We start from the raw sequence: 15,913 nt of genomic DNA on the forward strand, positions 1-15,913 counted from the left end.
TTAACTAGTAGTATAAGTGAAAATTTTACTGGAATTTTTTTTCTAATGTTTGCTTTCTGCTAAAGTGCTAATTGGCAAATATTCAATATAGCATCTAAAAAAAGCTTATAATCATTCTTTAAGTAGTAGAATTTTATGTAAAATCAAAATTTTTGAAAAATATCCAAGGTAAAAACAAATTGAATAGTGGTGTTTCTCTGTATTAAAAAGTAAATTATGAATAGTGTCACTCATAAGTTCATAACAATAAAAAACCATTTTACATGAGGAATACATACAGTGTTCTAATGACTCAAAGTAATCTAAAATCCTAACGTTAGACCCCTAAAATGCAAGCAATCTTCTTCTGAAGCAGTCTCCTTTGTTAGTATTCTTACTGTTGAAGGTGGGTTGTTTTTTTTTTCCTTCTTTTCATTAGGATGGCACAGAGCGTACCTCACCTGCATTTGATTTATCGTTGGTACTTGGTAAACAGAGGTTTCACTTAATATTCTTCCTATCCATCTGCATGAAGGCATGGTAGATTTCAGTTTGTGAGATAAGACATTCTTTTATATTGTGTGATACCCTATAGTACCTAAACATTATTTCACTAAGATTTATGCAGAAAGCGGAACCCTTCTAGAACTTAAGCATTTTTATCTTCTAGCTTGCTGACAGTGCAGTTAAAATGTTTACTTATTTTTAGAGGTTACCATTTATTTAAGTTGTAGCTAATGTGTGGCCTGAATTTTTAATCAAAAACCTGGAAATAAAAGCTAGCCAGATATAAGAGTTAGAAAAATAGGTGACATAAAAATTTAATAACAAAATATGAAGTAATAAAATTTTCTAGGGTTTAGACTTTTCTTCTCTAGCCAGAAGAATTTATTACTGACTTCTGTTAAGGTCATCAAGATTTATCTGGTATTGTCACAAGAAAGTGGGTAAGATGGAAATGGAAGATTTTTCTAATATAATTGCATTGTGACAGTTTTTCGTTTTAAACTAGCATTGTTTTATTGATGTAGATCCAAGCTTCATGGAAAAAGTCACTATAACTAGTAAGGTGACAGATACCCATCTGAGTAATTTAGTAATTGGTACTAGTACATTTAACCAGAAGACATATGTGATTTTTATAATTATATTCTTTAGTAGAATATTGAAAAAAACAATCTACCTTTATAAAGCTATATGAATTTAATAACTTCAGTGAAGTGAATGTTATTATATATCTTTTATGATTATATCATTGTATTTAATTATGTCTATTGTTTATTATTCTGGTCTGAACGCATCTTCCTATAGCATTAAAATACCATGCAACTACTGTCGATAGTATCTGAAAGTCCTTGTTCTGTTCTCTAGTCGCAAGGTTAAACTCTGGGAGAGAGAGAAAGGAAACTGAGCATTTGTATAGAGAAGGAAGAAATACAGAGAATGAACAAACATTTGGGGGGGTGCCTGTGGGGATATATATATATGTATGTATATGTATATATACATACATATATATATACACAGAGAGAGAGAAAGGGAGAGGAGAGAGAATCAGAATCAATGCAAAACCAACATTGCTTAAGTATAGAAGTGGTGATTTATGTATATGTAATTTTTTGCTAGTTTTGTTTTTGGGCCACACCTGGCCAAAAGTAACCTCTCAGAGCTTACTCTTAGCTCTGTGCTGAAACATCATTCCTGGCAGGTTTAGGGGGAACATATGTGGTCTAGGGGATCAAGCCCAGATTGACCACATGCAAGGCAAGTCTCCCACAGGCTGTCCTATTGTTCTGGCCCATTTAATGTAAATTTTGATGTGAATAATGCGTCCTGGAGTTGTATGGTGTAACAGACATTTAATAATGCTGTGCTCCATCACACTAAGAGGAAACTTTATGTTTTCATAACATGAGTATAGAGTACATTAACAATCCTGTATCTTGTGCTGGGGAGATCATTCAGGCTCTGCATGCATTAGGTTGAGTTTGATCTCCAGTACTGTGTGTTGTCCAAGCACTACCGGAGGCAGTCCCTGAGTCCCAGTTTTGGTCCCACAAAACTGGGTGTTATCTTAAAAAAAAGTCCTGTTCGAAGCTGTGTCATGTCAGAGTATCATAATTATTAGAAAAAAATTAGGACTGGGGGTCCAGAGAGCTTACCTTAATCAAATATAAGGCCAGTTGCTTGCTCAAGTGTAGCTGACCCACGTTCCATCCCTCGCATCACATGTGGTCCCTCGAGCATCACTAGGGGTGAGAATATTTCAAAAATAAAAGTGAATGATCACATCTTTAAGTTGATGATGAAAACCTCATAATTTCTTCTTCAAATAATATTGTGAAATGTCCAATCTGCCTCATTTTTGAGAGCTTTCTAACAGTGCATATTGTTAGACTATACATGGTTAGGGGAGAAAACACTGCATCCAACCCCTCGGCCCTGCCTTCTATCCAGGTTTGTAACTATGTAAATGACTTTAACCTTGCTAGTAATTATGCACATGAAAAAGTGGGTAAGGCTTAGAATTGTATAATAAATTCTGATTTTTCAAATGAACATATAGTATTCAGTTATGGTCAAATTCCTTTAGGGTTTGTGTTCTAGGTATCAGAAGCACAGTTTTATATAGCGGCCCCCAAAATGGTTGGTCATTTAGGTAAATTTTGTAGTACAATATATGTCAGTGATCTGCAATTTTAAGTGCCTCTTGCTTTGTTTTCATTCAAATTAATTTATTATAACAATAGGAAGACTTCTTCGGAAGAATATGCTCTGGCACATGGCTATTGGTATTGTAAAAAGTATCTTGCTGAGGTATAAAGTTCTCAGTTATATTTAGCGTATACCTAAGTATTTTAATTTTAGTAGAACACATTCCAAAGCAGAAGTATATAGTATGGGTGAGACTTACCTTAAAAGTTTTTCTATGTAATCATATTCTTAGTTTCTTATATTTTGTTTCAATCAAGTGCTTTTTTTGTCTCTTTTTGTGTTAAAGGACACAAAAATATATACTATTCTATTTACTCTTTTTGGGAATTATTATTTTTACAGGTATTGCCTTTCAGTAGCTTGATAATTTGTGAATGATATTATGATTCCTCCCATTTTTCTCCTGTACGACACAAATTACTGCACATGTGCTTTACTAGTCATTGGATTTGACTTCACTCTTGTCCATTGTATTTGAGTCTATTGTTACCCAATTTAGTAATAAATTTTGTAATAGCTTAATATATCTTATAATTTTAATTGTTATCAAGAAGATTGACATCGTTTAATTTGATTCAAAATTCAGAAGGATGGATGAATGACAAATTAATAATTTACTACCTTTGCATAATACTGAAGCATAGAATATTAGAAGGATTGATGGCAGGAAAGGTTAACAAATTTTAGCAGCTTTCATTAGCTTTACATCGTCATATGTTTGTGGTGCTGACTGAAATAGGCTTTGTAGGAGATCTCAGTCTAGGGAACTAATTACTTGTGCCGATTGCCTCTCTGATGAATAGACCCTCATTGTATCATTCCCCTGAAGACGAGGAGCTGCCTGTGATTCACGACTGCATCCTGGCTGATATTTGATAATAATTTTAACAGATAAATGTAGGTAGGCAGAATGATGAAGTGCCTATCCAAGCTCCATGACTATCAAAGCCGTACAAGGAGTCATCTGGGTGCTGCCTTTTCCCCTCCCCTAGAAAGAATTTTATTTTATTAATTGAGTTACAACTGTTGTCTTTTGCTTGTATGCATGTTATTTAGTTAATTCATTTTTATAAGATGCAATGCTGGATTTCTTTTCAAGATGTAGATGACAAAAGTAAAAAAAAAGAATAAAAAAGCTTTGAATTTTTTTCTTCAAACCACAATTCTTACACATCTTTGCATTTCATTTTGATTACATTATATCTCTTCATCTTTATGTATGACCAAAATGAACAAAAGAAATCTCTGATATTCTCATTATCCGTATCTCTAGAAAGAGTAGTGGATTTCTAATTATTCTATTGATGTCCTCTTGGTTGCCTCTGCATTTATTAATTTGAAATCTTTTTAATTGACCAAGTACCTGTTTGTGAAGCTACTTTGACATTTTAAAGGTATCATCTTTAAAATAATCAAAGTAAGGGCAACTTTTTCATGGATTTGGGGTACTTTCAATTGGTCAAGAGAACTAATTTGTCAAAGCTGACAGGTACAATATCATTAGCCCATGAAATATATCAAATTTTATTTTATGTTAGTCATTCCTTGTAGAAGTTTTGATTATGAATTTTTTTTTATCACTGGAACTTTGAAGTTGTCAAGTTCTGTATCTAGTGAATAAATATATTGCTTGAGGGTTTTTTTCCTTATTCACACTGAAAAAATTTTCATGCTAAAATAAAAAGAATAAAAACTTCATGCTAAAATTTTCCTTATAAAATACTCCAGCATACTAGATCATGATTAGTAAACATGAGAGAAAAGCTGACGGTTATATATTGCAATATAAAAGATCTGCATAATTGGGGAACATACAGTAGAAGTTGAATTGACTGAACCCTTTTTTAAAAATACATTTCTAAGAGTATGCTTTCAATATAGCAATTATTGCACATCATATAGCATGTAGTTTTTAATTAAATATGAAAACAGACTACATAAAACAGAAATCCAATCTGATTTGCTAGAGAATAGATTGCTATTTCACCCTATAGGAATGGTTTATTTAAAAACAGTAAATGGAAAAGAAATGCATTTTCTTATGTTGTTCTAAGCCTCAGGGGCTAAATGTAATGAATATTTTAAGAGATTATTTTAATTAAATTCCTGCACATCTAAACAGAGTAATATTTTATTATCACATACATAACCATGTAACCGAGATGTTCATTAAAGTTAACACTTTCTAGACCAAGAATTCATGGTATGATTTACTGACCTTGTGCAAAAAGGCACAAATTAGGAAGAAAAATGAAGGGGGACAGACTTTGATTAATATAGGTAATGCTATACCATATTTATAATAGCCTTTTCCCTATTCTGGTTTATAAATGCAGCCACAGAGAAAGGTGCCCTGCTGAGGCTGAAATGAGGCTGAAATCAGAGCACATGCCACTAGAGTGTGGGGAAACTGATCACACTGTCAGCAATTCATTTCAAAATGATGTATTTAGTGCTCATTTCACCTTCCAAGAAAAAGGAAAAGGAGTTCCTTAGACTGGAAGGTGATATTGTTATTTTCAAGGACATACCTAAGTTAAAGATTGCAGAAAGGGGAGTGTGAGGTGGAGGGAGAATTAAGAGGAAGAGGTGGGGGGAGGCAGAGCAAACAAGGAGAGCTTTATGCAGAAATTCAGCGCTACCACGCTGTTTGATAATTGCTAACATATGTGGCTTCTCTGTTTCATTGTAGTCGTCCTCGTGAGTTCTGGCGCCTTGACTACTGGGAAGATGACTTGCGGCGCCGGCGACGATTTGTGCGTAACCCTCTAGGATCGACACATCCTGAAGCGACACTAAAAACAGCCGTGGAACACGGTCAGTGTGTAAAACCACTCCTTGCCAATAGCAGCAGGTACAGTACTTGGTAATGAAGAGCATAACTTCATTATTACAAAGTACTGCAAATGGACCACTGCCACAATTCGGAAAGAGAAATTCAATTTTGATAGTGTAGGGCCCTTTAAAATGAGTATATCAAGAATATTTTATTATGGTCACACACGTGAAACTTAAAATAGATCCTTTGTTTTAGAGCAGAATAAAACATCTTTTAAGTGACATAGTTGGCTTTTAGTAAATGAATCCTGGATGCCTGCCTTAAGTCAATGAATAGCAGAAAGACAGCATTTACAAATCAAATAGGTTTCTAGGTACTCTTGGATGTATATGGTTTTCCCTTGACCATGGTGTTTTAGCCTGAGATTATGAAGCAGGAGAGATGGTAATAAATGTCCAAGTGCATAGATACTTTCTGAGCCTTGATTTGTGGGTGGCTGTGATATATGGCTCCTGAAAAAAAGAGAATAGACATTATTTTCATGCTCCTGTTCTGCATCATCTTATTATCATGCTTAACAAAACATTTTTTCTTTTTTTTGACATAATGCAAATCACCGTGATTCAATTTAGGCTGAAGTCTGATGAGCAAATTGGAAAAACTGAAAAAGTCTTTTGTACTTGATAATATACTTTCTTTCATCATAGAGTTTCACTTACTATTTTATACTTTTAGAAAGCCAGTTAAGATCAACTGATTACGGGAGGGAGTGCCATTCTACGCATTATTCTCAAATTATTTTTATTTTTCAAAGCATAAATTGATTTTCTTTTAAAATGTAAGAAGCAGTTTTAGTTTTCCTTATTCAGGGTACCAGCTTAACATACAGGAAATTATTATTAAATGATAGTTGTAGATTACAAAATAAATATTAAATCCAATTCAATAAGTATATTTAGAATTCAGATGAAAAGTCTGTGATCTTAGGTTTGCCTCAGTCAGGCAGCTTAACCTCTTGCACTCAGCCTTTAGAGCCATTTCTGGAAGAAAATGTCCATAATATGTCATCAGATATAACACCAAATGTGACATCAGTCCTTTAAAATAAATGATCATACAGAGAATAGTCAATAACAAAGTGATCTAAAAGCAATAATAGTCTCAGGGCCCTACATCTTCAGCTACAGGAGGTGGAGAAGGAGAAATAAGATGTAAAATTAATTAGGCCACTTTTGCTTTTAGGGTTCATGTACTTTTTATGTTGTGATAAAGATTTAAGTTACACATGTTTTTTTTTCTATTATTGTAAAAATTGTTTTTTGTTAATGACCCTTTAAAGAATCAGCCTTTTTCCAGTTTCCTCCTTTAGTAGTGGATTAGATATTACCATGTACATTAAAAAATTTGGAATGTAATAATTTTTTCCATCTTGGCTGAAATTTCACATTGCAGTTGTGAAATTCATGAATGACAAAGAAAGTATGTGGAAATTCATTCCTTTCATATCTGGAGAAGAGTTATTATTTTTTAATTATAGATAGGTAAATGTTTCATCCTTTTTGGATAATGTTATCAATAACTGAATTTCAAATATGTGGTACTTAGTAAAAACTTAATAAAGTTAATTTTTAATAGCATTTGTCCAGAAGTAATTGAAAGTTTATTATTAATTGGTTTTTTGTTTTATTGTGCACTTTTAAATAGACATGAAGTTATACATTTTGTGAAATTTTATTCTATTTAGCAATATTTTATGCTAATCTTCTAAAAGGTAATGTTTAAAATATGGAAAAATTAAAGGCAAAATAGGAGATGGATATTTTGATAATTCAAACAAATGTATATGTGATACTTCAGTGGTCTTGAATTTAAAATAAAGATGTCATACATCACTATGAAGGGGTGCAAGTTGTAGTTAATCCTACTTTTTTAAAAAAGTAAAATCTAAGTAATTTTGGGACTCAGTACAAAGACTACTTTGGTACTACTTGATGTCAACAGAGTGCTTATTTTTAAAATACTTTATTAAGTAAGTATCTTGTAGTTGATACTCGGTTTTTCTCTACTTTTTAATAATCATATATACTCAGTTTTCATTGTGTTAAATTTTAAATACTACTTTCATTCTAAGTCAGAGCATTTAGGAAACAGGTATGTAAATGTTGAAATCACAAATTTTGAATGGGTTCTCTGCTTCCATTTCTATTTGGATTTTTAAGTAGTGCAAAGGAGAATGCCAGTTTTATGGCTTCTCATTTTTATTTATTAATTGATTTAACAGTGGAGACACGATATTTCGAAAGTGAAGAAACTTAAAGCATCATGAACTATGCCATCATTATCAAAGGACGGCATCTAAATAGAAATGCTGCTGGAGATTAGTTATGTATTTTAGTAGTGAGAGCCATCTTTTTTATAGATTGATTTGATTTGAAGGAAAGCCTCTGGTGTAAAGGTGGCAGAGTAAATACCTGAAGAGTGATGTTCTCTGTTCGGGCGATCAATACTAGCCCCATGACTCTACTTCTGGCTACCTTCTAGTTAAAAACAAATTTTTTAATTCTGACAATTTAATTGCCCTTCCCAAGTTCACATTAACTTGCTTGGGGAAAAGGGCTTTAGGTAATTTTTCAAGGAGAGACCCTCCAAAGTGGTTATTTATAAAAGTCATTTTGTAATGGGAGATTTCTTTAACTTTGCAAAAACTGAATAATATTTATAAATTAAAATTCTTTCTTTTATGATTAAAATTTTCTTATGGAAAACAGTAGCACCAAGCAGAGCAGGAATTTGGATTTTGAGGTCATTTTCTTCTATTTTATAGTTTTCAAATGTATTAGAAGTCAGTTATACAGGTTTGTAATAGTCTCTTAATTCATGGAACCTAGTTTGTCAGTTATTTATCATTACAGCATTTTGAAAGAACCTAAGGCTGAAAAAGTGTACCCTAACTTTATTTCTACAGATAAGGAGACTAAGGGAACAAAGACCAAAAGGAATTCTTGCTGTAGGACTAAATATCATGACCAACCAGCCTCCTTATTGTTGTCCTCTGCTATGTTCTAAAATTTGTTGTTAAATGTAATGAGAATTTTATAGTAAAATCTAAGCCATAAACAATATTTTTAAGTGGTAGAAAGATTGGTTTTAATTGAAATATTAAAATAGTTTTGCAGTAGAATCATATTGAATTCATATAGTTTTTGTTTTATAGAGAATATATATGTTAATCTAAACATATGAGGAGGTTTGACATAGTTTACAGGGTATCTTGTAGGCATGTAAATGATTAAAGTAACTCATCGGGTTTTCTGAGGATGACATGGAAAGATCCTAAATCATGCCTGAATTCTTTCCTGACTTCAATAATGTCAGATTCTAGTGCTTCCATTATTATAGGATCAGCCTATACTGGGTTCTCGAATACTTTGGAGGAACTGATGACCTTTTGGAAACGAGCTTGGTTTGCTTTGTTCTCTAATTATGCCTTGTATTTTCATTAATATTCCTAGTGTAAATTTTCTAGGTTTGGAACTCGTCAGCAATAGCATAAACTGTTAAGGAAGATTAGTTTGGGACCATACTTATGTTACATAAGATGCCTCTTATGTGTACTGTTCAGAATATGTAGTTATAGTTCTTTATAGTTTTTGCATTATATTATGTATATACTCATATATTAGTCATTTATATATCTTTATGTACATTTGAGGTTACTATTATTCCAGTAATAATCTTTTTTAAGTGACTAATTCTTAATATGTAAACTTTTTTACAACATTATGGACTATCAATCCAGTCCAGTTTGCAATGAATTTTTAAAAGGGGTTTATATGTCATAGGAGAACAGTTGACTGTGTTCCTTTTCTCTTTTAACTTTACTGACGTAACATGTAGTGGATAGATAAATCAGCTCAAGTCCAGCGCAAATGCCAAAGAACTTGAATTTTATACTGTGAGAACCAGTTTCTCTCTGAGCTTTCTCATTGCTCTTAGTGTCAGTGTTTCAGAGAAAAGAATTTTGACACATTTCTCCAGTTTTATTTAACAATTGCAACTTACTTATTAAGTTAGGGTAAATGTAAAACCAGAATAAAAGATGAGATTAGATGAGGGCAATCTATGAGTGATATGAAAATTAAACATTTTTTTGTGTTTATAATGATTTTATTATCCAGAACAAGATCTGAATCAAGCTTTAAAATAGAACCAAATGCATGCTGTGACTTTACCCAGTTGAACTTTTGTAATAGTGTATACATACAGAATAGATATCAAAATAGTTGATGCTTATTTTAACCATTGATTGAGAAAACACAAATGAACGTTAAAAATGTGCTTTCCCTAGCACATATAAACACGATAATTATCTTTTATTTTATGCTTGGGACAGTTTTGTTCTAATTTTGAAAAAAAAAAAGTTCTTTAGCAGAAAGCTATTAGACCACTGAGAATTGAACACCAGCGCATGTGGTGTGTATTAGAGTACTGTTGGTAATTTTACTGCTGCTAACTTAAAATCCTCAAGGGGGAGTTAATTACAGGAAAACCATTCTAAATATCAGTAAGCTGCATATTTTCCATGACAAGAGTTTTTTTCAGTTGAGGTTGAACAATTCCAGAATCTGGACTTATGAAAATAAGTAAATAAGTGAATTAAGGTGGGTGTTGTATGTGTACAGTATATGTATCTTTGGTAATCTTAAATTTTTATGTAAAATTTTATGTAAATCAAGTTGTTATTGTAATATGTGTCCCCATGATTAAAACACATTAAAATATTTCAATTGGAAGGATAACAAAGTTTTAGGTCATTTAAATCTATTTTACTAAGTTATTTCAAAGCATTGCATATTGCCTTTGGCTACTCTCATTGTTTTGTAAATGGTCTCAATTAAGTGGTTTTTAAAATTTGTTTATATATATGGTGGTGGGGATTGAACCCAGGGCCTCATACTTTCGTAGCTAGTGCTCTACCATTAATTTACATGCTTGAGAATTAAAGAGTTGCCTTTACTATTTTTTTTTTCAATTAAGTCTGGTGTTTTTAAAGAGGTGCTTGTGCTTGCGTGCGTGCGTGCGTGTGTGTGTGTGTGTGTGTGTGTGTGTGTGTGTGTGTGTGTGTGTGTGTGTGTGTGTGTGGTGAAAGAAAACTATGACAAGGATTTTGAATTTAGTTATTTCTGATGTGTTTGGTATATACCATTCCAATTTAGGTTTGGAAACAAAAAGAAAAATCTTCATTTTGATTCTGATTTAACCATTTACAGTACACTACAAGGAATAAGAAATTAATCATCAGCAAGTTATAATCCTCATCCCTGGTTAGGTAGTAGTAAAATTCTTTTCCTATGCCCCGGTGGTTAAGAGCCTGGGTTCTGGCTCTTCATGCTGCCTGCATTGAAGTCTTGACTCAGTTTTGCATCAACTGGTTACTAGGCAAAAAATATGTAAGTAATCCTCTTTGACCCTCTTTCCTCTCTACTAAAGGAAGAAATTAGCTGTATATTTGTGACAATTAAATGAGTTAAATATGTAAAGTGTTGTGAACACTCCCTTCCACATGAGAGGTGCTCCCTTCCACATGAGAAGTGCTATTTAACATTAGCCTACTATTTTTTCTTCCTTTGAAGAATGAATTATAAATCCCAGAATATTCTCCCCACTGTACATCGATTCTGTGCTAAAAATCACATTTGGCAGTTGTGAGTTTATTATTATTTGTTTTACAAAGATATATAGGTGGCAGTTTATCTTGTATTTCTCAGTGACGATTTATTTTTAGTACATTTGTTAGTAAATTACAAGATCTGTTTTAGGCTACAGGCAATGTTCATCATTTCCAAGTTAGGAAATGTTAATATTTGAAATACAAACACTGATATAAAAATCTATGCTTCTATAAGTCTAAAATTTAGTGGATTTGGATCTATTTCTTTGTAACTTACAAAAAGCCATTTTAGTTAGGGACCTCTTTTTTATTTTTTCCAAGTATTTGTCGAAGACCTTTGTATATGTGCAATGCACTCTACTGTGTGTGGTTGTGAAAGAAAATTAGATTGTATATACCCATGAGGCATATTCAAAGCAAACTACAGAAATATCTTCCCATGACTTCTTTATTAGGAATCCCTATGTTCTTTCAAGTAGTATCTTAAGTGTTATAAATTATCACAATAAATAAGAATAAAATTTATCTTTTTTCTGCTAATCTCAAAAAAACTTTGATCTGTCAGATCCACAAGGTAACATGCATGTTAGTTGACCTAGTTGTGATAAATGAGACAGATAAATCTATTAGTTGTGTTGCTGCAAACTGAACGCTTTATCCTTTCTGCGACTTGAACCTTCTGCCCAGGCAGATGCCGCAGTGCTGCAGAAAGCCTCGCGCTGACTCCAGAGCCAGAGCTGCTGCCTGGCCTGTTCAGGTGCTTCCATCCAAGATTCAGCTAGAACCCCCCTCACTGGAAACCAGTCAAAGCACTAGCTCTAGTGAGGGAATAAAGTTAAGAAAATAGACAAACTATGTGAGCTCCAAAAAAATCCCAGTGGCCATGCCAGTACCTGCTTTGATGCTTTTCTCAAGCAGCAGGCTACCCAGTGCTGGGAGAATTATGCTTGCATCGTTTTTGTTCTTCAGCTGCCCCTCTTGCTCTCCTCTCTGTCTCCTCCTTGGCTGGGGTTGCCCCACCTCCAAACCGCTGCTTCCTCACTTCCTGTATTTGGGCCCTGTCCCCTCCCCTCTCCTTTCTTCCCTTCTGGCTTCCCGGTGCCCGCCCGAGAGGCCGCTGGGGCTGGCTGGCCGGCTGCTCCAGTTCAGGCAGCGCGGGGCTCTCTGCCCACACGCCTCTCCTCCTGGGCTTTCTGTTGTGTTTGCCCCCGGGGTGCCTTAGCCCTTTAGTTTAAACACTGAGAGGAGTTGTTCCTAAGCCGCCACGAACTCCCACCCTGCCTGGCCCTTGGGTGTTTGGATAAGGACTAAAGCCTGTGGGAAAGGACCCTGTGATGGAAGGAAGGAGGCTGGAGTGAAGAGGAGTGAGAGCTACTGTTGCTTAGACTCCAGCCTCACAGCCCAGATGCCTCTCAGGCCTCTCCTGCAGCCACCCCCAACCCCTTAGCTGCAAAAGGTTTTCCTTGGGAGAGTGAATTCTTCTTTTCTATTTTAGTGTTATGTCGGTATTGTTTCCAAAACCAGGTTCTGCTTTTTCTTTTTTTCCCTGCTAACAAATTTCCCCGAAATGTACCTACTTTGCACTTTCTCCTGCCCTAACCATAAGTAAATAAATGGTTTGGTGAGTGGTGCAGGGGTCAGATTTAATGGGATTAGGATGCTTGTTCAGAGTAACATTAGACTAGGCTTGAGGAATCACATTTGTCAGCAGAAGCACGTGTGTCATCCCTGCCATCTCCCTGATGACTGTGTGAAATGACTGACCGTCTCTGGCCTCCTCTCCTTACCTCAGTTGCCTGCCTCTCTGCCCAGCTTTTCCCAGCACTGATAGCTTTCTCTCCTTTTCATTTCAGCTGCAGATGAAGATATCCTTGCTAAAGGCAAACAGTCCATCAGGAGTCCAGCTTTAGGAAATCAGAACTCAGAGAACGAGATCCTCCTGGAAGGCGACGACGATACTCTGTCCTCCGTGGATGAGAAAGATTTAGAGAATCTTTCGGGTAAATTCAGTGTTTGTGTTGATACTTCCGCTGTCTTGGGGCCAGGCACACAGTCACTTACTTTTTCAGCTGTGACCACTATGACTACCAAGTTGACACCCACAATTGCATTCAATAAAGTTGGTTTTCGTTCATCCAAACATTTCTGCCTCATCTCCAGTAATGGTTTCCCTTCATTTTTCTGTTCTATTCCGTCTCTTTACCCTACTCATCTATTTCTTTTATGAATACTTTTCACTGGAAAAGGAAAAGCAAAGTTTAAAAACAGCAACAACAAAATAGAATTGCTTCTCTCCCCCCACGGGAGTTACCTGTAAGGGAAAGCTGTTCCGAACATTCTGCCTGTTGTTTTTAAATAAAGCTTCGAGGCAGATGAGCTATTTGCTTTGATATACAGGTCTTAGTGAATCTGCTGCATATACATTTTAGCTCTCAAAAAAATCCATTCCAGGAAAGCTATGGCTCTTCACAGGATTCACATATTTTACCCACTATAGGAATTTTGATTTGCACTCTGCAGATTTTCAGTTTTACTTCCCTTATGGGAAAAATTCTCTAGTTTAGCTTGAAACTTTCACCATTCATTAATTCCTTTCTTTTCTTAATGCATGTGATGCTGTCATACATCAGCACGAAGAAACTGATGAGTAAATTTCTGTAGGTGAAAATTAGGTGATGGCCCATTTTATTAATTCTAACTTCAGACCAGAAATCTTTTAGTAAGTGAAATATCTGTAGCTGATGCTGCCATACAGGGAATGATCATAAAAAGCCAAAAAGAGAATGTGGTATCACCTCTGATGCCTGTAAAGTAAAATAAAATTATTTACAGCCTACTAGTAAGAGGAGGGAAAGAGTGTAAGGTCATCACCACTGTTTTCTGTTTTTTCTTCCATATGCATTTACCCATTCCCAACTCCTTTATTTTACTCAATTCTTCCTACTAGTAATACATTCATACAGTAATAGAGGTGAAAGGGGAGTTTAATTATATAATCTTGACAATGGCAATAGGATTAAGAAGTAATCCACACTAATAAAGTGGTGTGGGTTAGAAATGAAGTGGAAATTGTCAGGGGTCTTCTGTAGGACCTGGGCTGCCCTGGCTCTTGCAGCTGTCTGCTTACCCTGTAATTGAATGTCTGAGAGTGATTGAAAAAATGTTATTTCTTCTCAGGATTACATGCTAATGTACAGGGGGCAAAGGGAGACAGCAAAAGAACACATAGCTGCTTATTTCATCCATTTATAGGGATGAGCTTTGGGAAATCACGGCTGTTCTGCCGCTATCTGCTGCCCATCTGCAAACACAATGTATTTGTACATGGGGAATAGAGGGCAAAACCTGCTCCGATGTCCGCAGAGCATACCTCCTATTGTCCTACTGGCACACATTAAGATTGATGTGAGATTAAGGACCAACACCCTTCTAACAATCGATGGAAATGTCAATTCATCTGAATTTTGAAACAATTATTCACTCATTGATTACCTGGATAGGTGCGCTGTGGTTATAGGCACTGTATTAATTGACAACTATAAGTGCCAATCTTGCTCTTTTCTTCTCTAGGATTTGAGTACTGAGGAACTGGCATGGCATTTCCAATTCTTATTTTATCGCTCTCCATGTAAATATACGAAACAGAAATAATTGTTTTTAGTTCTTATTTTAGAGTTAGTTCTAATATACTTTATGCGTTTCTGTCTGTAGTGAATCTATTGTTTTCAGTAGCAGGCTGATTTGTCTCTTTGATAAGCCCTGTGGAGATTTGATTATTCCAATAAAAATTCATTCACTTGGAAACCCACCCTCCAGCTGTTTACTCCCAGAGTCCCTGAACTACACTAATATTAGATTTGAAAGCATTGAACAATATTTAGCAGGGAAAGGCTGGCTTAGAAAAGAAGTCTTTTTATCAGTCTTTCATGGGGCCAAGTTCCTTTGGAAGAGGTTTTGTGTCAGCCTGGCACGAAATCTTTATTAGAGAGTATGGTTTAACGTTTCTTACTTCACTAAGCTAGTGATCTTTTTGTAATCATGCATCAGCCAAACTCTAAGCTAACCTCTGGCCTTGGACGCCTATCGAGTCTTCCTTGCTCCTGGATGTTGTTCCATGTTGGTGGATAGCCCGAGGCTCCTTTTCTAAATGGAATGTGGATGGACTCATTTAGGCAGAGTCACTTTCTTGCCAGGAGATTAGACCAAAGGTTTGCAGACTCTGTGAAATAAGTGCCTTCCACTTTTCTGGAATTATTAACTGCTTATTATTAATCTCCTAGTATGAGAATTCTGACTTTGCATTTTCAGGGGAAGGTTGGGATGGGCTGACTCTGTGAGGGTAAAAAGAGTCAGCAGGCAATTTGGACCGTGGGGTGAGAGTCTTAAAATTAAATTTGATTTCTCTTTGAATCTAATTGGGGGGGGGGGGTTGCATGGGAAGGAGAAAATGTCATTCCAACTTGGGCAGCCTGTGTTTTCTCTTTGGCAGGTCCTGTTAGCCTGAGCACGCCAGCTCAGCTTGTGGCCCCCTCGGTGGTAGTCAAGGGCACTCTTTCCATCACCTCCTCTGAACTCTATTTCGAGGTGGATGAAGAGGACCCTAACTTCAAGAAAATCGACCCCAAGGTGAGGAGATGAAGCTTCGATTTTGTGTTCATGGCTTCCTTGCCCCCCCCCCCCCCGGGATGGCCTGTGGTGCTGATGCTGGATAAGATTGTTGTTGGTGAAATGGGCAATTTGGATTTCTTGCTGAATTGCTTCTGCCCCAT

The 15,913-nt window shown here is 35.5% G+C and overlaps 1 protein-coding gene across 4 annotated transcripts in view; it reads left to right on the top strand.

The window, feature by feature from the left end:
* LRBA (LPS responsive beige-like anchor protein) overlaps window positions 1–15,913 on the top strand; it is a 560,234-nt gene that overhangs the window by 290,783 nt on the left and 253,538 nt on the right. For all 4 annotated transcript variants that reach the window (XM_055144432.1, XM_055144433.1, XM_055144431.1 and 1 more), the window contains 3 exons: window positions 5,387–5,511; window positions 12,998–13,144; window positions 15,634–15,770. In XM_055144432.1, coding sequence (XP_055000407.1) covers window positions 5,387–5,511; window positions 12,998–13,144; window positions 15,634–15,770 — 409 coding nt within the window. The remainder of the gene's footprint in view (window positions 1–5,386; window positions 5,512–12,997; window positions 13,145–15,633; window positions 15,771–15,913) is intronic.

The sequence above is a fragment of the Sorex araneus genome, chromosome 7 (assembly GCF_027595985.1).
Source record: "Sorex araneus isolate mSorAra2 chromosome 7, mSorAra2.pri, whole genome shotgun sequence".
NCBI lineage: Eukaryota > Metazoa > Chordata > Mammalia > Eulipotyphla > Soricidae > Sorex > Sorex araneus.